The sequence below is a fragment of the Trachemys scripta genome, chromosome 4 (assembly GCF_013100865.1).
Source record: "Trachemys scripta elegans isolate TJP31775 chromosome 4, CAS_Tse_1.0, whole genome shotgun sequence".
In the NCBI taxonomy this organism is placed as follows: domain Eukaryota; kingdom Metazoa; phylum Chordata; order Testudines; family Emydidae; genus Trachemys; species Trachemys scripta.
Window position 1 is genome coordinate 65,772,427 of NC_048301.1, and position 25,858 is coordinate 65,798,284.

At 41.2% G+C, this 25,858-nt stretch overlaps 1 protein-coding gene across 1 annotated transcript in view; it reads right to left on the reverse strand.

Moving 5' to 3' along the window:
* The window catches only part of PCNX1 (pecanex 1), a 138,196-nt gene that overhangs the window by 12,034 nt on the left and 100,304 nt on the right, over window positions 1–25,858 (reverse strand). The window contains exons 18-30 of the mRNA XM_034767980.1: window positions 24,177–24,354; window positions 23,380–23,488; window positions 22,608–22,737; window positions 21,295–21,353; window positions 19,799–20,014; window positions 19,104–19,357; window positions 16,579–16,809; window positions 15,050–15,150; window positions 12,851–13,001; window positions 9,564–9,794; window positions 3,909–4,183; window positions 2,196–2,401; window positions 544–983 (exon numbers count right to left, since the gene is read on the reverse strand). Coding sequence (XP_034623871.1) covers window positions 544–983; window positions 2,196–2,401; window positions 3,909–4,183; window positions 9,564–9,794; window positions 12,851–13,001; window positions 15,050–15,150; window positions 16,579–16,809; window positions 19,104–19,357; window positions 19,799–20,014; window positions 21,295–21,353; window positions 22,608–22,737; window positions 23,380–23,488; window positions 24,177–24,354 — 2,581 coding nt within the window. The remainder of the gene's footprint in view (window positions 1–543; window positions 984–2,195; window positions 2,402–3,908; window positions 4,184–9,563; window positions 9,795–12,850; window positions 13,002–15,049; window positions 15,151–16,578; window positions 16,810–19,103; window positions 19,358–19,798; window positions 20,015–21,294; window positions 21,354–22,607; window positions 22,738–23,379; window positions 23,489–24,176; window positions 24,355–25,858) is intronic.

Consider the following 25,858-nt stretch of genomic DNA (forward strand, 5'->3'; position numbering starts at 1 on the left):
GTTAGTCTTTAAGGTGCCACCAGACTCCTTGTTGGTTTTGTAGATACAGACTAACACGGCTACCCCCTGATACGTGACAATATTTTTACAGTGACTTCTACAGAAAATGTTCTTAGTTTGCAAATCAAAAGATACAAACTGCCAGCACTGCAAAGGAAGCTGTTCTGCCTTTCATATTACAACCAGTAAATAAAGATACCGCAAGCAAAACTAAGCTTATAATTTTGTTGTTAATGTATGAAGCAGAACAGAATCTAGCTGACTTTCTCACAGCTGTGTACTAAAATAAAACATGTCTGTAATGTGAGTGGATATTGCTCAGTATTCCAGTACGCCACTTGTTCAGCAAAATAAAGATGAATCTTTCTAGTCATAAATGCACTTCTGTTCTGCACTGAGAAACTCCAGGACATGTGTGTAGATAGAAGGCAGAGATAGTGTTATTTAGTTACCACAAGGTGTAAGATGATAAAAATACTGTAATGAGGGGAAAAAATAAGGGCTAAAAAAGTGTAGATTAACATGTTCTTCTGGCTGATTCACCTGGATTCTGTAAATAACTTCATCCCTTTTGGCTTGCATATGGTTTGCAGGGCTTGCATTACCACCTGACTGTGCATCAGTTATGTTATTCCCGCCTTCTGTTCCTAGAAAGCCCACAAGGGCATGTTGTTTACAGGCTGGGATGCTTTGGCTGGAGCTGCTGGAAGAGGGTAGGCCATGCTGCACGATGACAACGCCAGTCTGGCTAGTGGGTTCCATTTGGTTCACCATGGATAGGCGGGACTGGATGGAGGATGGGAGGTTACGAAGGGATATCTGACTGGTGGAAGAGCGTCGGCAAGGCACAAAGCCTGTAGTGGACGTGCGAAGTGATGAATGGCGACTGCTGTAGCAATAAGATGAATGGCTGGCTACTGAGGCACGGGCAGGGGAATGTCTGACAAGGCTTGACTGCACAGAGTGGGAGCTGTGACTGGTGCCTAAAAGAAAACAAAAACAGAATCAGGAGAGTTGATAGTTTTAATACATGCCTGCCACACATTTTAGACACTTACACAAAAGTGTTCTTGCCCCTCGCTACAAAATTGATGGGCGTATTAGAAATGCCTACAATACTTCAGAGACAAGATATACTGGTCCTCTCAACAATGAAATATTTGAATATGTTCAATTAATCTTAACTGGTTTAAGAAACTGATATTACATTGCTAGGAGCATAGATGCAAAAGTGTAAGTGTCCTTGATAAGTATGAGCCCAGCTCTTATTGCATTAATGAAGTATTTCTTTAATGCTCAAGAATGTGGTTTCTCATTCTACGTTGTCTAATTCTGTCAGTAACATTTGCAGTGTTTCAAAACACCAAATATTCTTAGTCAAACATGTGGCTTGATTGCACTCCTAAATGTGCATCAAGGTTTAGTTACTATTGCTGCCATTTTAACAATTTCTGAAATGTTCAATTAGATTTGAAGTTGGCAAAGAAAAACCATAAGCATTTTAGCTCTTATTAGTGTTATTTAATGCATATTAATTAATGCTCCTCTCTGGTGCCAGACAGTTGTAGTACCCCATCACAATTATGGACCTTATAATGCTATATGGTATGATAAGATTCAGAAACTGGCAATGTACTAATCTGTAAAATAGTTCTATTTTTCTTGAAAGGCAAATGAAAGCAACTATACCTAAGGAAACACACAAGCTCAATTACCTCCAGTTCCTTACTACATCACTAATGGCACTTTCTTGGATACTGTTTAACAAACCCTGTAGTAACAGACAATTTACTCCACAGTAGCAGTAAGGTTGTAGTAGCATAAAAGACAGATATTCACATGTATAAAACTCTTGCTATGAGTTTGGTATTTGTGAACACAAGGGAACAGTAGAACTGGTGTAGGTTAGCCATACTGTAGGGAAGTGCTATGAAAGGTTATCCCACTCAGCTCTGGTCAGCATATCAATCCTGATCTGCAATCCTCAAACCATTCCAGTAGCGGTCCAGAGACCTGCCACTGTGCTAAACTGCATTGTGATTTTGGGATATGAATCCATTACAGAATCAAATTAATTTTGTGCTTGTAGCCCAGCCCTGATCTACAGTGGTGAAAAATACCATTCCCTCTGGGACAGCTAGCCTATGTACAGTTCCAGTATTTTATATAATATACACACTTTAGGTTAGTTTTACCTAATGTTGAGGGGTGAGATGTGACAGGAGGATGGAGTCCCACTCCAGGGCCCTGCCCTGTAATTAAATTCCCGCCTGCTTGTGACATGCTGCTTTGCGACTCATTGGCAGCTGCACTGTTACTTGTGCAGGGAGCCCCACCTCCAGCATCTGAATCTTCAATATTTCCACCACTGTTGCAGCCAGCACCACAACCTTTCCTTAATCTGAGAACACAATGAGAATCAACTGTATTAGCGAACAGAAAAAAGTGACTAGACATCTGTTTCAACTATATGGCTTTTTCCTTCTGTACTATGCTTTCCCCAACTTGTAGGTTGCTATCTGAGACAGCACTAAAATATTTTCTGACAAACATTTAAGTGATATTTACTTTTATTTATGTAGTTCCAACTGTTTAAAAATGTGACTTTGAGAATTCAGTGGTATTACTTTTAATAACAAATACTAGACTTTATTGCTCTTCTATTTTGTGGTCAGATTAGCACCAGAGTTTATGCTGTTCTGTCTATAATGGCAGTCATTTATCTGATCTCTAATTTCAAGCTTTTCCTCATACTTTTTCTCTCTTTATGTTTAAAGTGAGCAGGAGAAAACTGTTAGCTCTTTTCATCTGTTTCTTTTTTTATTGCTTTAGCAATGGATTTCAGTTATGACATACTTTAGTGACTATGATATGCTAGGGTTCTTTGAGATTTTTATACTACCCATGCCAGCATTTGAACATTTAGGTGGGCTAATCAATTTGTTAGTTACAGCCTGTAAGCTTTTATTTTTACTATGTTGCTTGGAAAGCTACGCTTCATTTAGACTCACTAAAGAAAGCACATTTACTCATCCTCCAGTCCCTAGTACTACCCTTGTTCTTCTGTTCTCAAATACATTGCTAAATCCTTTCCCAGTCTCTTTGCTGCTTGATCTAGGATTTTGAAGTATAATTAGCTTAGGTCTAATGATTTGTTATGGTACTGTGACAGGTTATTCTAGCAATATGCTGGAGAAGTGGTTTGGGGTGGAGAAGAGATACATCAGGGTTTGCAGTAAATACACCACAAAATTTTGAGGAAGCAGCCAATTTGTATTTATATACTGTAGGTGTACAGCGTGGTTATACCTACATTTAGTCAAATACTCGTGTAGTACTAACATTTAGAATGTTGCTTACATATTCAAAGTGCTGTACAAAGTCAATCTTGAAAGCATTAATGCCTTGCATAATTTTACTCATGAGAGAGTCCCAGTTACTTCAGTGGGACTACTCACATATTTAAGCATGTTAAAGTCCCAGATCTGCATCAATCTTCCCCACACCTTTGTGAAGTAGATAATTATACTCCTCTTATGGACAGAATAAACTGAGGCATTGAAAATGACACACTCAAACCCCACAGCACCTCACTGGCACAGCTGAGATTACAACTCAAGGCATAATATTTCCACCTAGAATTTTTTTTATAAGTTGTTAAAATTGGACACGATATTCTAATTGACAAAATTCTTGTGATGTTGTTCACGTGGCCTGCTGAATAACACTCTTGCCATAGCAGTGGCCATGTGTTGCAGGGGAAAATACTGAGAGGCATCCACACTTCTGTGATTGAATGCCATAAATTATGCTCTGCTAAAATGTACTAACATCTTAGTACATGTTAGCATTGACAGTGATGTTGCTGAATAGCTGAATGCTCTTGAGAACTCATTCCCATAGCTCACCTGTGCCATGTGGACACTATGAAGTTTCTGATATTTCCCAAACTGATAGCTCCCCCAAGAAACTCCTTGAGCTGATCATGGCTATCTGAATAGGAAGTAGTCAAAGGTGAGACGTAGATGGGGTATCCAATGGGCTGGTCACAAGAAGAATTGATCATATTCCTCAAAGCCTGCTTTGCATTTTGGATGCTCCCTCTTTCTGGGTTACGGTTACGCAGGAAGACAAGTTCCTGCTGCTGCCCAGCCCAGAGGCCACGCACACACTCCTTATTTACCTGCAAAAGAACAGCAAAAAAAATCAAGAAAAAAAGGACATACTGGAAAACTAGTCAAGGGGAGGAAGAAAAAAAAGCTTCTAACCTTCCATAACTGTTGTTCTTTGAGATGTGTTACTCATGTCCATTCCAATATAGGTGCGTGCTTGCCCCGAGCACTGCCACCGGAAAGTTTTTCCCTCTGTGGTATCTATCAGGTCGGGTGTGGTGCCCTCTGGAGTTGTGCTCTCATAGTGCTGGTATAAAGGACCCTGCCGACTCACCGACCCCTCAGTTCCATCTTACCAGCTAATTCCGATAGCGAGGTAGGAGTGGGAGGTTTTGGATTGGACATAAGCAAAACATCTCGGAGAACAGCAGCTACAGAAGGTTAGTAACCGTTTTTTCTTCTTCGAGTGCTTGCTCATGTCCATTCTAATGTAGGTTACTCCCAAGCAGATGTAAGGGGTGGGGGTTGGAGTTCATTGACAAGCAGATTGTAGCACTGCTCTGCCAAACCTAGCATCGTCTTTAGCCTGCTGAATCATGGCATAGTGAGATGCGAAAGTGTGGACCGAAGACCATACTGCCACTCTACAGATGTCCTAGATAGGGACCTGTGCCACAAATGCAACTGAAGATGTTTATGCCCTTGTGGAGTGTGCTGTCAGGGACAGAGCCGGGACTTTCATCAGATTATAGTATTTGTGGCTACAGGACGTGATCCATGATGAAATTCTCTGGACTGAGACTAAAAGACCCTTCATCCTGTCTGTAATAGCCACAAAAAATTGAGTAATTTTTCAAAATGGATTTAGTTCTTTCCGTGTAGAAGGCCAGCGTGTGTCTGACATCTAGTTAGTGAAGCCTCTGCTCCTGTTTGTTGGCATGCAGTTTCAGATAGAAGACCAGAAGGAATATGTCCCGATTACTATGGAATTGTGAAACCATCTTTGGGATAAAGACTAGGTGAGGACATAACTCGACTTTGTCCTTGAAGAATACTGTGTATGGTGGTTCTGAAGTAAGGGCCCTAATCTCCAATACCCTTCTGGCCTAAGTAATGGCCACCACGAAAGCCACCTTCCAGGACAAATAGAGCAGAGAATACATTGCCAATGGCTCGAATGGGGAACCTATGATCCTTGAGAACACCAGGTTGAGATCCCATGGGGTACAGCCTGTCAAGTCCCTTGAGAAACCGACTGCAGATCGAGTTTGCAAAGATGGACCAGCCATTCACCCACAGATGAAAAGCCGAAACTGCAGTCAGGTATACGCTAATCGATTAAACCAATAGCCCTGCTGTTTCAGGTGTAGCAAGCAGTCCAGAATGAATGGTATTGATGATTGCATGGGCAAGACCACCTTTCTGCGCTCACCAGATCAAGAACCTTTTCCAATTTGCCAGGTACACAGTTCTAGCGGACGGCTTTCTACTCCCTAAAAACTTCTTGAACTAGTCCGGAGCATAAGCTTCCAGACTGTGAGATGAAAAGCCTTGAGGTTTGGGTGATGCAGGTGACTGTGGTCCTGGGATATTAGGTCTGGAACCTGAGGTAGTTGGATTGGTGTTTCTACTGATAGGTTCAAGAGCACCATGAACCAGTGCTGGCATGGCCAGGCTGGGGCTATCAGGATGATTCCTGCTCTGTCCCATCTAATCCTCAGCAAGACCTTGTGTATGAGAGGAATGGCTGAGAATGCATAGAACAGATGCCCCGTCCAGGGCAAGAGGAAGACATCTGTTAGAGATCCTGGACTGTGACCCAGGAAACAGCAGAATTGGAGACACTTCCTGTTGCACCTCCTTGCAAATAGATCTATTTGGGGAATTCCCCACTTCTGAAAGATGACTTGTAGGATCTCTAGGCAGATGGACCACTCGTGGTGGTTGGAGAAAACCCTGCTGAGGTGATCAGCAAGTTGGTTCTGAGAATCTGGCAGATAGATTTCCTTGAGGTGAATCGAGTGGGCTATGCAAAATTCCCATAAGCGAAGTGCCTCCCCCTGTCTGTTGATAGAGAACGTGGCTGTTGTGTTGCCTGTAAGGACTGACGTGCACCTGCCTGCTACATGGGTTTAGAATGCCTGGCAGGCCAGGCAAACTGCCCTGAGCTCTCTGACACTGATGTGCAACAAGAGCTCTTCTGGAGACCAGAGGACCTGAGTCCTGAGGAAGCCCAAGCAGGTCACCATCCCATTGCCAAAGCGTCTGATGAGAGAGACTAACAGTTGGGGTCTTGAGAAAGGGACTCCTGCGCACACTGTTAGCAGGTCTAGCCACCGATTGTGGGAAGTAATCACCAATGGGGGAACCGTAGTGACTGAGTTTACATGATGTAGGCTTGGTGAGTATACTGATGCCAGCCACGCTTGGAGAGGTATGAGCCGAAGTCTTATGTGATGAACCACATAGGTGCAAGATGCCAGGTGGCCCAGGAGCTGTAAGCAATTTCTTGCCATGATGACAGGGTGATTCTTGAGGCTTTCTATAAGTTTTCTATGCTTGGAAGCATGCTTCTGGGAGAGAAGCTCTGGCCTGTACCAAGTCCAGAACTGCCCTGATGAATTCTATCTTCTGGACCAGGAAGAAGGTGGATGTCTGTGCATCTATGATCAGACCTAAGTTCTGGAAGGTCAACTGTATTAGTCTCACATCTGTCTTTACCTGGAGTCTGGATCGACTTTTCATCAGCCAATCGTCGAGGTATGAATAAACCTGAACTCCTTATCTCCTCAAGAAGGCTACAACAACTGACATGCACTTCGTGAATACCTGAGGGACCGCCAAGAGACAGAATGGGAGCACCATAAATTGGTAGTGCACATGGTTCATGACAAATCTGAGGAACCTTCTGTGTCCCTGAAAGATGGCAATGTGGAAATGTGTCCTTTAAGTCAAGGGCAGCGTACCAGTCCCCTGGATCCAAGGAGGGAATGATGGAGGCCAAGGAGACCATGTGGAATTTCAGTTTCTTCGTGAATTTGTTAAGGTTTTGCAGGTCCAGAATTGGTCAGAGACTGCCATTAGCTTTTGGGATTAGGAAGTATTGGGAATAGAACTCTCAACCCCTTAGCTCTGGGGGAACCTCCTCCACTGATCCCACTCTTAAGAGTGATTGCACATCTTGGGTTAGAGTTGTTTCTGAGAAGGGTCCCTGAAGATGAACGGGGAGGGAAGGTGGCAAGGAGGGGAACAAAAAAATTGAAGGGTGTATCCCACTGTGACCATGCATAACACCCGATCAAAGTGGGATAACCAGTCCATAAAATCTGGGGAATTTGGATCCATAAACTGTCCTGGTACATCGTCCTTGAGCATCCCATCAAAAAGTCTGCTTTGACCCTGCCAAGTGTCTGGGGGTGCAGCTACAGATGAAGACAGTGGGGGAGGTTTCCGCCTGTAGCCCCTGCTCTTCCTGTTGCTATAGTCCTGTCAAGCCGGCGGAAGGAAGAAGCGAGCCGTTTGTTGTGGCCCTTCTCTCTTCTAAAAACTGAAGTTTGGAGTCTGTCCGCTCTGAAAAGATTGACGTATTTTCAAATGGCAGGTCCTGCAAAGTGTTGGACCTTGAGCGGCAAGCCCGAGGACCTCCCGATGTGGGTTGCACCCTGGCAGCATCTCTCTGTCCCACTGACCTCAGTGTAGGTGATCAGCCTCTGTCAGTCTTCCTTTGCTTCTTCCTAGGCACTAGTGACGGTGAATGGTGCTTGGGCTCTCTCGCATTCGCGTCCTTATTTGGCACCAGGGATGACTGATGGTGCTGAGGTTCCTTAGGCATGGTCGGAGCATCTCACCTTGGTGCTGGAGCTGGGGAATGGCGCCGGACATCCCAAAGTGAAGCCAGGGTGCTTCTTACTGAGGCCAACATACTCGGTGCCGAGTCCAAGTGGCCCTGCTCCAATAGAGGTCAGAGTGCTGCCTCCATGAGGATAGAGCGGAGTCTAGCGTCTCTATCCTTTTTGGTGCGGGCTTAAAATCCCTACACAGCTGAGCTTCTCCCAGACACTTGAGGCAGCTGGAATGGGGGTCACTCACAGGCATAGGCTTGTGACAAGATTCACAAGGCTTGAAACCTGGAGACTGAGGCATGCCCTGGTTCTGGGGGGTGGGTCGGTTAATCCCACTTAGCAGGGTTCCTAACTAACTAACATAATAACTGAAACAATTAATAAATACAATCAACTAGATACAATCAGACTAGGGAAAAGTTCACTCAAGAAATACTTGCAACAGCAAGAACGAGCCGTAGTTCCAGCAACCATCGCGGGCCATAAGAAGGAACTGGTGGGTTGGCAGAGTCCTTTATACCGAATCTATGAGCGCACAACTCCAGGGAGCAGCAGAGCCGACCTGACGGATACCACGGAGGTAAAATCTTTCTAGTGGCGATTCTCATAGCAAGCACACACCTACACTGGAATGGACATGAGCAAGCACACACAGAAGAACTACATTATTATGGATAGAGCGTATAAAAGCGTACACAGCACTGTACAACCATCAAGCATTCATGCTCCCTGCGTCAAAGGACTCAATATATGGGCACAAGCTGCAAACAGTACAGAATAAAGTGCACAAATACGTAATGGCAGGTCGGACCTCGAATAGGAGCTGGATTCTAGTTTTTGAAGAGTGAGTGGCAGTTTGGCCTCTCTCAATGTTAATTGAGGATTCTCTCACATACCTTGGGGGTGGGGGTGGGGGGCATAAATAGATGATGATATGAAGCAGATAAAAGGTCCATTTAAGAATGACACTTGAGTGGACAAAGGGGAGCAGCAGGAAATAAAGCTGAAATCCAAAGTTAGAGAGACCTGGAAGAAAAGCTTAAGCATTGTTCAGAAGAGGGGGCATCTGTGTAAATACTGAAGGGGTAGAAGTAAAGCTATGGTCAAACTAAGGCTACATTTATCACTGTTGTCTAACTGTAGATAAATTCAAAATTGCCACCAACAGTACAAGTCACAATATAGACATGCTTTCATGGGGCCATGTTTATACAGCAGGAGTATTATGCTGACTTTACAAGGTATTCAACACTTTCCAGACCTCATACACATGATGGACAAAAGGGCAATAAGAAGATAAACAATTAGGTCCAATGAAACTAACATAAAGGGACTGCTGAAACTGTTTTGCGGCTATTGTTACTAGGTATTTTCAGAGAGGACATTACACTTTTTTTTCCTGTCAATATTTAATGTTCATGGACAGCACTATCTTGATAACCAATTAAGTACACTCTCTCCATGAGGGCAGCCCAAGCAGTGACCGCTTACTGAGACAGGTAATGGGTTGGGCTGAAGTAGTAGTTTTCTAATTTTACACTAAATTCTAAAACACCATGAAGCAGCAGATCATATGTTCATTCCATGTGCATATACAACAAACACACACCTTGATTACTCTGAAACTGAGATACCGCTTGTTCAGCATGATGATTTTATATTCATTGGTACCATCATCCATCACATGGCGGAGGGCAAGCAGGGAGGGAGAGTTGGAAAGGACAGCACTCCTCCAGGCAGGGTCCCCTTCATGTGCTATAACCAGGTTTTGCTCATGGGACACAATGGCTTCGTAGAGGACAGTAGGGTCATCGTATTCATCTGGGGAAGTGAAGTGATCCTGAATGAAAGCATTATTTGAGAACAGCTTAGTGTCATAGATGCTAATTGCGTAAAAAGTAGAGATTTCAGACCTCAGAAATGATAGATAATGCATTGCACAAAATTACATTAATCAAAAACAGATTCCCACCATTGTTCAGATGAGTTCAATATCCACCACATCAAATGTTTCTGTAAGTTTGGGGGTTGGGAGGATTTATCTAGTATTGGGAACGGTTAGTCATTATAATTTTGATACTGATTTTATTGTGTATCTAGTCACATTGCCTATGGAGAGGCTCAGAAGCCTTGAAGTTTAAAACCAAAGAAGTAAAGTACTGAGTATTCAGTGAGAGGCTTCTTTTCAACAGTTGGTCTCGTTTACTGTCAAAAATCTACATAAATGTGTGTTCAACACTGTCCCGCATAGTCACACACTAAAAAGAAATCTGGTTTCAGACAAAACATCCTGTATACTTCATCATGCATTCACAACATCATACTATTGCTAGCCACATATTTATACCACATATTTACAGGATCCATTCAGTATTAAGTTACGGCTCTTTCTGATACGAAAGTACAGATTTAAATTCCAAAGGGCGAAGACCATGTTTGGATTTTTCTTTTTCTTTGTTTGCTTGTTTTAGTGCCTAGCACAATGAGGGCCCAATCCTGAGTGGAGATACCTCAGGGCACTACCAAAATGCAAATGAAAAGTCACCAGTTATCTGTACTATGTATTAGTTCAAAGGGTTATTTTTAAAAATATTTGTATTTTTATGTACATTTTCCATTTCTCACTTTTATTGCACCATATTCAGGTGCACACTTTGTAGTGGCCTAAGTAATATCTTGAGAACATTTCAGGATTTGTAAGTTGTAATCCTGCCACTTTCACCATGACTTTATACTACTCTACTGAAGTTGTTTTCTGCATTTACTCCTACCATTTGTCATTTTATATACACTGCTAAATTAAGAGAATTCCATGATCTAATGGAACAAGCTAACTCAATTATTGCTATGTCATTGCATGATAATTTTTGGTGACTTTCAGACCTTGCAGTGAGGCAAGCACCGTAGATCTATTTAATTAGAGCAAGCTTTTTTATTTAATTCGCTCACAGCTTGGATCTTTTTCATTTTCATATTTCAACAGAACAGATTTTTGGATTGCCAATCCCTTTTCTCTACCAGTTGCATCTCAGTTGATGTTTGCTACATTTGCTGAACTTTGCCAATATATTACAGTGGACACAGGGAAGCTTGCTGCTTCCCTGTGCTCCCATTGTCCTGGAGTGGCGGATACCAAATTTAAGCTGTTTTGAAATGCAAACTTTTTATTTTCAAGTAACAGTGAAAGCTCTGTTTCAGGACAGAGTGATAATTAGACCTACAAATAATTTCTGGAAACACTTGCACCAGCATTTTTTATTAAAGGCCCTGTAATGGTACATTAAAATAAATTCTGGCTCACATGAGAGAGAGAATTCCTTCAGGCGAACCCTGTTTCAAAGGCATAATTCCCCAAGAAGGTAAAAGCAGCCAAGCTCACACAGGAACAGTAAGAGGACATGGAAGGTGTTCACTGTGATTCTGAGATTTGCAGCTGATGCCTTGGTGATGGGGGTAGAGGAGTAACATTAAGGGTTGGTTGTTATTTTCACACTTCTGCAGCTTTGAATATAGGATTATTTTTTAGCCAGAGACTCAGTCAAAAAAGAAAGGCAGGCCCAGGAATTGCAAGGACCGACAGGATCCTCCCCATTCAACCAATTGCGTATGCAGGGGCAGGTAGGCTTCTCACCAGGGAGTTATCCATGGATCTTGCTAGGACCTTTTTGTTTCATACTGGCCCCTGACTAGTCAGTGTCTGGTGAATTTTTCAAGCCTTGTATCAGACTCATAGATTTTAAGGCCAGAAGAGATTATCGTGATCATATAATCTGACCTCCTGCACATCACAGGCCACAGAACCTCACCCATCCATAGACCCATAACCTCTGGCTGAGTTAGTGGAGTCCTCACATCATGATTTAAAGACTTCAAGTTAAAGAGAATCCACTCTGTAGTTTAGTTTAAACCAGCAAGTGACCAGTATCCCATGCTGCAGAGGAAGACAAAAAAAACCCAGGGTCTCTCCCAATCTCACCCGGGGGAAAATTCCTTCTCAACCCCAAATATGGCCATCAGTTGAACCCTGAGCATATTGACAAGACCCACATGCCAGGCATCTAGCAAAGAATTCTCTGTAGTAACTCAGAACCCTCCCAATCTAATGTCCCATCTCTGGCCGCTGGGGATTTTAGCTACTAGCAGTTGCAGATGGGCCATATGCCATTGTAGGCAGTCTCATCATACCAGTTCCTCATGAAGCTCAGTCTTGAAGTCAGTTGGGTTTTTTTGCCCCCATTGCTCCTCTTAGAAGGCTGACCTTTACCAGAGATGAGCTGCAGAGAATACAGTGTATGGAGGTGATGTGACCCCAGAGTCTATGCTTAGTTCCCTATGTATGAGTTATCCACCCCCACCACAAGCCCTTTTTTCTCTCCCTTCAGTCCCTTATCTCTTTTTTCTCTCTCCTTACTTTCCGCTTCTTCACCAAAATGGCTAAATTAGATGTCCCAGTGGAACATCCCAACTCAAGAAATATCTGACGTGAGGCACTTAACTGCGAGGATTTCACGTCCTTAGAGCTATTCAAAGTACAGAGAGGGGAAGGAAGAATGATTGAATGAATTCCCAAAAAGGGAACAGGACCAGTCAGGCAAGCCAATGAGTTTGACCAGGCAGAGATTATATTATATTGTATTAACTGAACATGGTTTCACCTCAATTTGATTAGCCAGAATGAAAGGGGCCCTATAAACATTTAAAACACGGTCTTTAAAAACATATTATAGACTTAGCTAGCTCTAGTCAACACACTGTTACCTTAAATAGGATTTAAAGCTTGCTATGCTGGCCAGGCAAGCTGTGTGGAAAACTGCTCCATATATCAAAATTTAATCAATCAGCATGGACAGAGCCAAAAAAACATACATCCCCCGCCGCCCCCATTAACCTTATTACCTGATGTAGTTTGAGTGACATGCGTATTCCAGGAACCACCACTTTCCTCAGCAATTCCATGTCAGCAAAGATCCATTCATCTCGGATTGAAGAGATACGGAAGTCGCCCTTAAACAGGGCATGCAGCCCATACAGGAAAGATTCCAAATTACTGTTTGGGATGGAAAGTAACCCCAATCATTAACACATTTAAAAACCTCCATATGTAGCATCCCTTCATTACATCAGAAGAAATACTGATTTAATGTAACACTGAACTGTAGAGACAGATACACTTGTCATATTCCTCTGTACACATATGAACATAAGAATGGCCACACTGGGTCAGACCAATGGTCCATCTGGCCCAGCATGTGGTCTTCTGACAGTGGCCAGTGCCAGATACTTCAGAAGGAATGAACGGAACAGGGCAATTATTGAGTGAGCCATTCTGTGTCATCCAGTCTCAGCATCTGGCAGTCAAAGGCTTAGGAACACCCAGAGCACGGGGTTGCATCCCTGATCATCTTGGCTAATAGTCATTGATGGACCTATCCTCCATGAACTTATCTAGTTTTTTTTTTTTTTTTTAAACCCAGTTATAGTTTTGGCCTTCACAGTATTCCCAGCAATGAGTTCCATAGGTTTACTTCTTCATGCAGTGCATAGTCACTTCCTTATGTGCTAAACCTGCTGCCTATTAATTTCATTGGACAACCCCTGGCTCTTGTATTATGTGAAGGGGTAAATAACACTTCCTTATTCACTTCTCTACTCCAGTCATAATTTTATAGACCTCGATCACATCTCCCATTAGTCATCTCTTTTCCAAGCTGAACAGTGCCAATCTTTTTAATCTCTTTTGATAAGGAAGCTGTTCCATATCCCATATCACTTCTTATACCCTTCGCTGCACTTTTTCAATTTCAAATATATCACATCAGTCTGTGGTGGAAGAGGGCAATAGCAGGCCTGTTTAAAAAAATAAAACCTAAGTTACAGCAACATGGGTATAATTAAAAATATGATAATTATATTAATGTTTGCAGTGGGCATGCTATAGTTACAGGAATTAGTATATATTTGACGAAGAATGCTGAGGGTCAGATTAAGTTACAAGAATGCATCATTTTGATACTTGTTTTAAGCAGCTGGAACTTTCCAGGGGAGTGCAACACTACAGTGTATGTATCCATCAGGAGATTGCCTCAGTTGTGCCATTCTTGGTGCAAAGATTAAGAGCTTTACTACCTTCTTTTGCTTCATCTCATCATCTCCATTTAACTCTCCACGAGGATTTGTCACCATTTACAGTTCCTAATTATAAATAACGTATTTTTAAAAACTAAATTGCTATTATTATAAGTGCTCTTTTGCTATTTTCAAGTGACTCAGGCATTTAGACTCCTACGTTTTTCCAAGCTAATTTAAAAAACCCTGTGAAAGTTATGGACCTTGTGATCTGCCCCAATGAAGTTACTGTATTTCAGCAAGATCATATATAGTGACAATCCTTCAGAGGGCCAACTAGGCAATCTCGCTGTAATATGGTGAACTCAGAGGAGGAGTTAGTCAACAGTTGTCCTTTCACATGTGATAAAGAGTAAATATGCTGTGCTTGATGTCCAGGAGGAAGACAACGTTTTAGTATGTGTTTTTGAGTCACCAATTTCCGGTTTGCCAACACACACAACTAAATTTTACACTAATCTGTAATACAACATCTACCAACCACAGGTGACATGAACTGGGCAGGCCAATGAACCTGTAACACTGGTCTAACCTGCATCTTGATGAAGATTATTCCGTGTGCCATGTGTTACAACACTCCTCCCTGCACCCCTTTTTATACATAGGCCTCATGCTGGGAGCAAGGAATGAAGTTCAATTTCAAAACTTGATTAATCCTGCTCATTTTTCAGCAGGTATCACGGACAAGGAAGGTGTGAAGGCCCTCCACTGCACTACTCTCAATTTCAATTAGTTAAGGAAGTGAGATGTTCAGTTTCAAGTCTTCTACATACTTCATTTGCTGAGCATTGGCACATCTTCATTGGATTACCCACAATATTTATGAAGGAGGGTGGCCTAGAGTATCTGTTCCTTTTGGGGGTCCAAGAAGAACATTGCTTTTGTATAAAGAGTTAGCCATTACCCCAAACCTAGATGCTCGCAGGCTCCCCTCCTCCAAAATCCCTAAAAACAAGAGCGTAGTATTACCTAGACATATGATGGGAAGCAGTCCCCAAAGCTCTCCGCCCCAGAACACAGAGTCCGTAACAAAGAGTCACCAAGGAGGAGTCTTTATCTGCATCCAGCGGCTGGTAGTAATAAATACATTAAAAAATAAAGAGTCATGTGGAGAAGGTAGGGAGAGATTCATACTATAGCAAAATGTATTCTGATAGGAGGAGTGACAAAAAGGAAAATACAGAAAGCTACCAGAAATCAACTTCAAGTGGCACTTATGCTAAATAAAAATGGGTTGGCATTCAGAAGCACCCGAATTCAAATTAGGGGTTCTTTTCAAACAGTGCTTTATAAACGCTGCCTTACTAATGAGATTTGTACAAAAAAGCACTACATTGCCATTTGAATTAGTTGCAAGCTAAATATAGTACGTACTATCCTGCATGCATACTCTGTTCTTGAATTCTAGGTTTGAGTCATAAAAAGACTAGTCTTGATGAATAGAGATGTAACAGGCATTTTAATGGACCAGGCCATACACCTCTCACTTAAAAGTTATAAACAATATATATTTGTGAGTTTACTTCAGAAGTATGTAGACGGCTTCCACTCATCAGAACACCCAGAGCAAAAAGTCATTTGTGTGGTGCTTTGTAAAGCAGTACTACTGATGTAACACTTCATTATAAAGATAATTCTCTAGGCAGTAAAATGTCATGTATCCAAGTTATTAAATCTGCTTTCCACTACCCCCACAAAATAATTGCCAAGTGATGGTCATGTAATAGAGGCAGACAGTTTTCTTTGATGGCCATTCTCCACGTCTAAAAAAGGTTTCAAATATACTTTCTAGAAGAGGCCTCCTTTTAGTCACTTACCTCCAATGAGCTCCCCACTCTAAAGACCCAGGTATGTCATTAAATCTAAAGGATCAGGAGACCCTTTTACCCACGCCCTGAAGACCATGTCTATCCATGGTCAAACCACACATTTGAGAATTTAAATAAGCAGATACCAGTGTAATTCTCTAGACACACTTTTGTATAAACTTCCTTAAAAGGGTGCAGGAGGTTTGGAGAGAGGACAAAGAGGCTGGGAGATGAAGTGCTCATCCAGATGAAGTGGTCCAGAGAAGAGCTTCAAATTTGACCATGAGGTACCTAGCAAAGCTTTTGGCAGTCGATTTTAGATACTATAGAGATTTGCAGTTAGGATTGTTTTGATAAACACGAGTGACACCATGGCTATTCTAAGACCACTCTTCTCTGCCTAAGCAGAGGCCCAATCAAGCCAAATTATGTTGGTCGCTCCTCCTTTCCCTAGTGCACTTCCAACTACATAATATACTACTTGCAATCTAAGACTAATTTGAATTTTGGTCTCAAGAGATCAAGGTCAAAGCATTAACTCATCAACCCAAACCCAATGTAACACTTTCCTGCAAATCAATTTGAAATCTAAATTTCAATAGACAGTTAAATCCAACCCTACCAAAGAAAACATATTTAAGAGACTTTCCTAGAAAAGTTTAATACTTCTGGTCACTCAGTCATGCCTACCTTTTCTCTTCGGGAGCAGCAGTACTCTATCCAGTTGAGGTAAGTCATACAGAAACTTTCTCTGGAGACCCCTGCTAGATGATGGTCATAATCCTCATCAATATTTGGATTAAATGTAGGGTCCACATCAACATAGTTGCAGTCTGCACATGGCTGTAATCCTTCCTGCATTGTCTCATTAGCTAACCATTCCTCCAGCTTGGGGGACGTTGTGACATAATAGATAATGCCCTGAAATGGTACAAGTTGAAAATATTACAACCTATACTACATATCAAGGAAATAGTTTAAATCTAATTTGTTGTATTAAATTGTGTATTTCTCTGTTACACACGAGGATGGAAATAGCATACCATGCTGTTTGAAAGTGCACCAGCTTTGATTAGTGGGGGATTTGTTACAGGCTTGTTTGTTTGGTATGTTTTTTAAAAAGGACTGAATTTAATGTTTTTAGTTAAGAAAAAACAAACTTCAAGCCCTTGTGGCTGCAAAAAGAGCCTTCTAAATGTGAAGTCTGACAAGTATTTCAAGGCCAGATTTATTTACCCCTCAGAAGTATGAAAGATTATGATCGTATTTGAGACAGTGTGCGTATCGATCTTTTGAAGAGATCAAGGCCTGTTGGCTCAGGGTGACCATTGAAGATCTGGCAACTGGCATCTTTTTGCAAAAGTAGACATTTTCCAGGGAGTCTCAGGCCAATATTTTCCCTCTAACACTGTTATGCAGTGATGTGCATGACAGTGGCCTTCTGCCCCCATTCCCCCATCCCAGAGGTGGCTGCATTTCAAAGATGGTGCCTGTACATACTTAATAGAGAGTTTTGGGATTCTTGGGAATGAAGAGATCACAAGTATAATTTCCTATCATTAACACAAAATAGTATTTATGTGCAACCTTTGCAAGCAATGAGAGTATGGCAGGCTTCATACATTCCCCCAGGTTCAACAAGGCCCATCTTAGTTTTGGATTTGCAATAATTAATTACAGAAATATTTTTAACAAAGTTTTCCTGCAAATAACCTTAACAAAGGTGCACTTAAACAGATCTAAAACAAACAAACAAAAATGATTGTTCGAAGGTATCAATCGAACAGCAAGGAGGAGTTTGAGGATTTGGATATTTTGTAGTAGTGATGGGGGAGGGGGATGGAATTTTTTTCCTTCTTCAGTTCTGTCCTGGCCAGATTCATATTTGGGTAATTACTTTCTGTCCCCTAAGCTTCCACTGATGTTTCAGTTGGATACAGTAGTCACTCTCTGTCCTAGATTATTGTGTTACATGACTGTCCAAATGCGAAAATAGCTGTTACACTTTACCACAAGGCATGTCTACACTTGATTCTCAGCTCGTGATTCTCAGCTCGAGGAGACATGCTCACACTAGCTCCTTGCACTACAAATAGGGCCCTACCAAATTCTCGGTCCATTTTGGTCAATTTCACGGTCATAGGATTTTAAAAATCATAAATTTCATGATTTCAGTTAATTAAATCTAAAATATTAGTGTTGTAATTGTAGGGGTCCTGACCCAAAGAGGAGTTGGGGGGGAGAGAGGGGGAGAAGGGGGTTTCACAAAGTTATTGTGAAAATTTAGTTGGTGTTGGTCCTGCTTTGAGCAGGGGGTTGGACTAGCTGACCTCCTGAGGTCTCTTCCAACCCTAATCTTCCATGATTCTATCATCGTAGGGGGGCTTGCAGTATTGCTACTCTTATTTCTGTGCTTCTGCTGGCGGCAGCGCTGCCTTCAGAACTGGGCAGCTGGAGAGTGGCGGCTGCTGGCCAGGAGCCCAGCTCTGAAGGCAGAGACGTTGCCAGCAGCAGTAGCACAGAAGTAAGGATGGCATGGTATGGTATTGCCACCCTTACTTCTGCGCGGCTGTCTGCAGAGCTGGGCCCTCAGGAAGCAGCTGCTACTCTCTGGCTGCCCAGCTCTGAAGGCAGCAGCACAGAAGTAAGAGTGGCATAGTATGGTATTGCTACTTTTACTTCTGCACTTCTGTTGGCAGGGCGCTGCCTTCAGAGCTGGGTGCCCGGCCAACAGCTGCCACTCTCCAGCTGCCCAGCTCTGAAGGCAGCACAGAAGTAAGGGTGGTAATACCGGGACCCCCCTAAAATAACCTTGTAACCCCCCAGCAACTCCCTTTTGGGTCAGGACCCCCAGTTTGAGAAATGCTGGTCTCCCCTGTGAAATCTGTATAGGGTAAAAGCACACAAGACCAGATTTCACGGGGAAAACTGGATTTCATGATCCATGACACATTTTTCATGGCCGTGAATTTGGTAGGGCCCTAGCTATAAATCACACCCCCAGCTCAACGTGTAGACATACCCTCAAACAAGCTGTTCTCCTATGGTGAATGAGAGATTCGTGTATTCATAACTTATATTGCATTGTGTAATCCTCCTGATGAAAGGCACTATATACACACAAAGTGTTCATGCTTCCAATTCCTCAAAATAACATTATGTTGAAGGACAGGTGAATTCCCCCACAGCCGCATTTGCTAGGTGCAGAGCCATACCTTTACATAATAAGTGGTGAGAATTTTCCGAAGATCGAAGACTTGAAGCATGGATGCGGCACTGTTGTCGGTGATGCTGTAGCCTTCCAGAACATACTTTGTCACAAGCACTTCCCATGCCAGCCAGCGTTGACCAAAGGTAGCATTGAACGAAAGCATATGTGGGATGTGGCCAGGTTCACAGCAACAAAACCCTTCATCTTCCTCTACCCCCTCGGTGATGGCCTCTACTTCTCGTTGCTGACAGTAAGTGCCTTAGGGGATGTTAAGGAAAGTAAGAATAGAGGACTAATTTGAAGATAATTGATATTTTAAAAAGTCTGAGACACCAGAATACATCACAAATTATGTTTCTGTGAACAGCAGGTAAATTAAACTACTGTCTCTAGCTTAACTAATGAAAAAAATTAAAATTGCTTAGTTTTAATTTACCACTCTATATTAAAACATGCAACTCAGGTATAGGAAAAGAGAGTAACTGTCCATCATTGTATGTGTAACACATTAAAATGTAATGAGAAACCTACATTAGCTCTGTTATAGAGCTCTGGTTTTCTCTCACTTACATAACAGTGGCCACAGAGACCCTGAAGCCCAAGTTCAAAGCACTGGTTTAGAGAACCAAACTGTAACTTCTCAAAAAAGAGTCAACTTTGTAAGCAACCAAATGGGTAATCAAAGCACAGAACTCTTACCTCTGAATTCAAGCCCCCTCAGCTGGAAGGTGACAAGACCATTTCCTATCTCTATAAGGTGTACTAGTGCATTGAGGTAGTCAGAAGCTAGGATGAAGCAGTCCCCAGTACTGTAGTTCCCCCACCGCCCCAGCAACAGGTCTCCACACAGGCTGTGCTGAAGGGAACGGGTTAAATGCTCATAGAAGATTGAATTCAGGTTGTTATCATCTGAACCTGCAGGAAAACCCAAGCTTCTATCAATTAAAACTTGTACTTTGCTATCAAGAAAATGTAGCAGTGAATGTAATGTTATTTCAAAGATCTCAATCTCTTTATAGAGGCAACTATTCAACTAACTGGAATTTATTCTGAATCCATTGATAGGTTTAAAAAACAAAAACAAAACCTGATTAACCTAACCATTAATTTCTGTGATCTCCAAGGCACTCCTTCAGTTTCACTCATACTACTCCCATGTACCTAACTCCATGCAGTGCTATGCTTAAGCACATAGGCAAAAAGGAATCAAGCAACAATCAGTAGTACTACTTTAGGATCCCACTGCCCTGGCACCTAGATCCCTTTAAGCAGTGCTCAGTTCCCAAATTGCCCTTGTTCATAGCACTCAAACGCTATAGAAAACAAAACAGCTGTGCGGATGCTGCAACAGGAAGGGGAGAAGTAGGTAGGCATGGAAAGAAGAAAAACAAGGCAGAGTATTTGGTAGTTTGGCGGAAGAGTTGGAGAAAAGGGGATGTGAGGGCAGACAATGGAATGGCAGAAAGGAAAAAAGATATCAGAAAATACAGCTGTGACGAGTAAGGAAGAGATGACCACTGATCTACAAAGGTGGAAGCAATTTTTTTTAGTTGTGTGGTTTAGCAAGAAGGGTAATGGTGGAGCTTGATCAGTTCATTTCCAAAAGAAAGAGGTCCTCATTCCATCATTGGATCAATCGGTTTGTTTTGCGCACACAATAAAATGTAAACATTATGCCTCTTCCTAGGTGATTGAAACTATTCCCTAATTGGTTCAGACATAACCATAAAAAAACCCCTAATGGTTAGGGTATAGACATTGTCCATACTTAAAGCTATTCACAGTTAAGCTAGTAGGAACTTTAGTGTCAAAGTACATTGAGTTTACTTCTGTAATAATTCCCTTCCCCAGCTAAAGCAAACCCCCCTGAAGATTAACTACATTTATAAAAGAGGTAGGTATTTCCCCCCACATAAATTAGATTACAGAGGGTGCTATGTATATAAATACACACAAATCAAGCACTTTAAAAGAAACCCAATTATAAGCTGGGCTACATGTACTGCAGTCATATAACATTCAGTGTAGGAGGTGAACCTCAACTTGCTATGCAAACACAATTTTTAATTCTGTCATAAGGAGTTCCCAGACACAAATGGAAGTTGATGTGAGTCTGTCATGTACAGATATTACTAACATGAAAGGGACACACATCTCCACTCTGTACCATTTCAACCAAAAAGGAGGACTATTACCTGGATTTCTATCAAGCTGGGAAGCGAGTCTTGTGTTTGAATGGTCCACACGCTTTGTGCTGAAGACAACAAAATTAAAACAAAACGGATTTAAGAGTTTTTCGTACTATAGGAGAATATAGGGAAAGGAGTTGTAAACGATGCTGTACCAAAGAAAAGGTTTTTTTATGATAGCTTTGAAAGCTTTGCCTGCAATTCTTCTTTACATTCAACTTAGAATCCTGCCAGTACATAACAATGCCTTTTAGCTGTAGTAGTGTTAGAATCCAATACACCAAAGCCCTCTCCTTTGCCCACAAAAAGCCAATTAAGATAGATAGTTTCTAAGTTCTGCATGAAGTTTTAGCTATGTTACTTGCATTGAAGTCAATAGAAGTAGCAAAGCTAACACTTGGCTGTGCTCAAAGTTTACTTTTCAGGGTGGCACTACTAGTTAAGAAGCACAAGTGCTGCTCCATTTTAGTTCTCCTCACCCCAAAAACTGCCATTATGTTCGCTGAAGGAGAAACCCAAATTTGTACACCAGGTTTTAAAAGCAAGGTCTTTAAATAATTCTACTCTGACAAGTGACTATAAATGACACCTAGGTTTCATTCATATTTATTGCCCGTGACTCGACATGATACTTGCTCATTTTACATGTGAAATGGTTTTCCCCTTAAATGCTAGTACTATAAGCTCATCTTGCCATCTGAATGTCAAGCTGGGTTTTTTCTGGTTCAGGCATCATCAAAGGTAAAAGATTCTGCAGGCCACATCTTACCTCAATGATACCTGCATAACCCCACTGGTTTCAGTTTAAGGGAAGGTTTAATTGAAGGTACTATCTGATCTGAAGAATCTTTTATTGGTGGTGGTGCATAAGCCAAGAACTGATACTGACTAAGATATCAGGGTGAGTTTTTGGTTTTGGGAATTAGGAAAAAAATATTTTTCTTGTAAAATGAGCAAATGTGAAATGGAGTTACCAGTACAAATAAGGAACCCGCAAATGCCCTTTGTATACAGTCACTTTTCAGACTCTTAAAATTTTCCCTTAAAATTTCTGTCATTTTGGAGCTTAAATTATCCAGTTTATATGCTAGTGTAAATAAAAGCTACATAACAGGAATGAAATGTAAGCACTGTCAGTGTAGAAACAGCTGCTAGGATGTTTCAGAAAAATAATATACTTGTATGAAAGTATTAAAAGCCATGAACAAGTTCTCTCTCAAAAAAATCATAGCACCTAGAAATAAAAAGACCACATTCAGTCACAGCTTTCTCTACTAAACACAGCTGACATGGCTTCTTAATGGCTTAACTTCACCCACTTGTAGTCTCTTTCCCAGAATTTGACAGGTCTGACATATGAAGTGATGAATATTGCACTTCCCAGAAAGGGGTTCAGTGGGGTGGAGAAGAAAGCCGATATAGCCGCTTGGACAAACAACATTGCAGAATCTGTGGGGTGACAAGGTTAAGGAAGCCAAGACTACAACGTGGTTCTTTTGCAATATCACTTTTAATCATCAGATCTCAAAACACTTTACAAAACGAAAGATAAGTATCATTATCCCCATTTTAGAGATGAGGAAAGTGAGGCACAGATGTTGTCATCAAGTAAGAACAAAGCAAGATCTTCCAAATCCCTCATGTATTATATAAAGGAAAAAATTATTCAGCAGTACTGGGCACCATATTTTTTTTTCCCCCCTGCAAACAGGAAAAACAAGACTAGAATTGCGAACTTCTGTATTAAATGAGAATCAACACCTGACCCAGGACAGTAAACAAAGTGCAAGTCTCTATCTGCGGATAAGAGGCTTCAAACCATGAACTAAAGACTGGAGATAGTTGTTAAATAAAGGTAAATCTTGGTCAGCCCTATAATTTTTCTAATGGAATAACCTGGTCTAGGTCTTTTCTATGATGGAACCGTTCTAGTTTTAGTAGTATATCCAGATAGCAAGTGCATATAGTTGTCATTCACATTCATTAGGCAGAATAAGGTATTCTCTAGATTTAATTAAGTAAGTATACTACAGTACGAGTCAAATTATAAATAGATGTAATTAACAACAAGTTGGAATCTTCAAAGGATACGTGGCACAGCAAAGGGCTGGGCAAAAGCATGGAAAGCAGAGCCCCACGTGATCTGCCAAGGAGCAATATAAGTATACACAAATCTCAATTTATAAAAGAGTTCCCAAAGCTAGAGAGAAAAGGGGAGAAGATAAAATATATAAATCATTTTGTGACTTAACTAAAATCAGGGGGTTTTACGTATGAACTTCTCAACAGAAAATACATATAATTTTGACTTGCAGTAAGATATACACTTACCATTATAATTTTGTATGAATTTGTTAAAAAACACTCCTTTATATAGATATTGAACAATCACAATAGTAAAACAGATAAACATTAAACGAGTCTTAAAATACATTAGAACGTAAGTTTGGGAAAAAAGTAAACAGTTTTAGTCATAAAAATAGAACCAAATATTGGGCTAAAACAGAGTTTCCCCCTTCAATCTCACTGGTTTACTATCAGTGCTTTGGAAAACTAGTCTTGTAAGCACTTGAACTGGTCTGCCAAAGTGCTTCTAGCCATACTGTGTGTCAGGAAACTGAAAACTAAATCACATAATTCACATCTTCTCTGCTCCAAGGAAGTGCAGGGACTTTAAAAGAACAGATACCTTAACACATGCCAAGGCCAAAAAATTGATCCTGCGAACCAGAGATTCCCAGCTATCCAGTAGTATATGGTCATTTATTCATAGCACAGATGACCTGGGAGATTACATAACCACCAGAAGTCTTTTCATTCCTTGGATTCTCAAACACGGTGATCTGAAATACTCAGTTTCAGGAGTGTGTTATTTTGTGTAAAATTACCTTGCTGAAGAGTATGGACATGAAGAAGAGGTCTAGCAGCATGGTCTCAGAAAAACTTTTGTAGTCAAATGTAAAGAAGAGCACTGTGAAAATAACAGTGACATACTGGCAGGTTGGGTTGCTGAAAGAGGAACGCAACAACTTCAAACCAGCTATAGTGATCATTAAAGCGCCAATCCTACAAAAGGAGTGCAGAAAGAAAAGTTACTCATCTGCAGTCTACTGCTTACCTGCTGTTAAGGAATTCCAATGTCTTCACATTCAATGCTTAATAGACATGTTAAGGTTTTTTTAGGTTACGACTATAGTCTTTCCTTCATTATTCCCAATTCAATCAACACTCTACAAAAACAATATCAGCACAATCTGTGGGATAGTCTTCCTAAGAGATATAGCAAAAAACCCACGCGTGACAAATGTGGAGCTGATATATAATAATGTCATGAATACTGAGAGGCAATAATTTTATTAACACTGTGACAGGGTCAAGGAAGGGACGCTTATTGTGCATTGGTTATTAGAATTTGCTGTATGATGATATTGGACTAACCTATATTAGGGGTGGTAGACTATTATACACCTATAATGCTCAAATTCAATGAGGTTTGTGTATGAAGATGACACAATGACTTCCTAGACAAGAGCTCCCCAGAAAACACTTGAAAGACCGTAAGAAAAGCTGTTAGCTTCAAGGATCCAGTCTCTAGTGAGTTGCAAACCATTCTCTGCGAGAACTGGGAGTTACTAGATGAAAGGGCTACAAACATTTCAAGTGTTATTTGATTCCTACAAAACTAAGGAGGCAACTGGCTGACATGGAGAGATTCTGCAGAGGGAATTTAAAGAAGTTAAGTCTTCCCAGATCCACAGAATGGTAAAGCCTTAGGGAAAGACTAGATATGCATACAATCAGTTTTGTTGTTTTAAGATCAGTTTTCTCTAAAATGCTGTTGTTGTAAATAAATAGCATCTTGCTTTAAGGAGGCCATTTGGTCACTGTATTAACCTTTGATATTCTTCTCTGAGGGACCAGAGCCACAGTCACACCTGCTGGAATAATCACAGTGCCAAGGGAGTGCAGTCAAGGCCCAGTCTGACAGCAGAAGAATTATATGGTTCCAAACGGCACCACATGACAGCTAAAGGACGGGTAAGAGGTGCACTTAGCCCAGTAACTGACACATCATGGCTTAGGTTTTTTTGAAGATTTAAATGGACAAAATACCAGAGAGAGTATTGTAGGGAATAGTCCTGCATTGGCATGGATAGGCTGGATGGTAATAGAACTATTCTATCTCTGATGTCTGCAATTTGATACATTACTAGAAAATTCTGTGGCTTGAAATCTGCATAGTATTTGATATGATCTGAAGGGTTCTTTTTAACAAACCTGAAAACTCAATTTTATGATTTCTGCATTTAAAAAGTTTACATATTTCATTCAAAATAAGCCATATGGTGATCCAGACATATGACAGGTTTCAGAGTAACAGCCGTGTTAGTCTGTATCCGCAAAAAGAACAGGAGTACTTGTGGCACCTTAGAGACTAACAAATTTATTAGAGCATAAGCTTTCGTGGACTACAGCCCACTTCTTCGGATGCATATAGAATGGAACATATATTGAGGAGATATATATACACACATACAGAGAGCATAAACAGGTGGGAGTTGGTAAGACA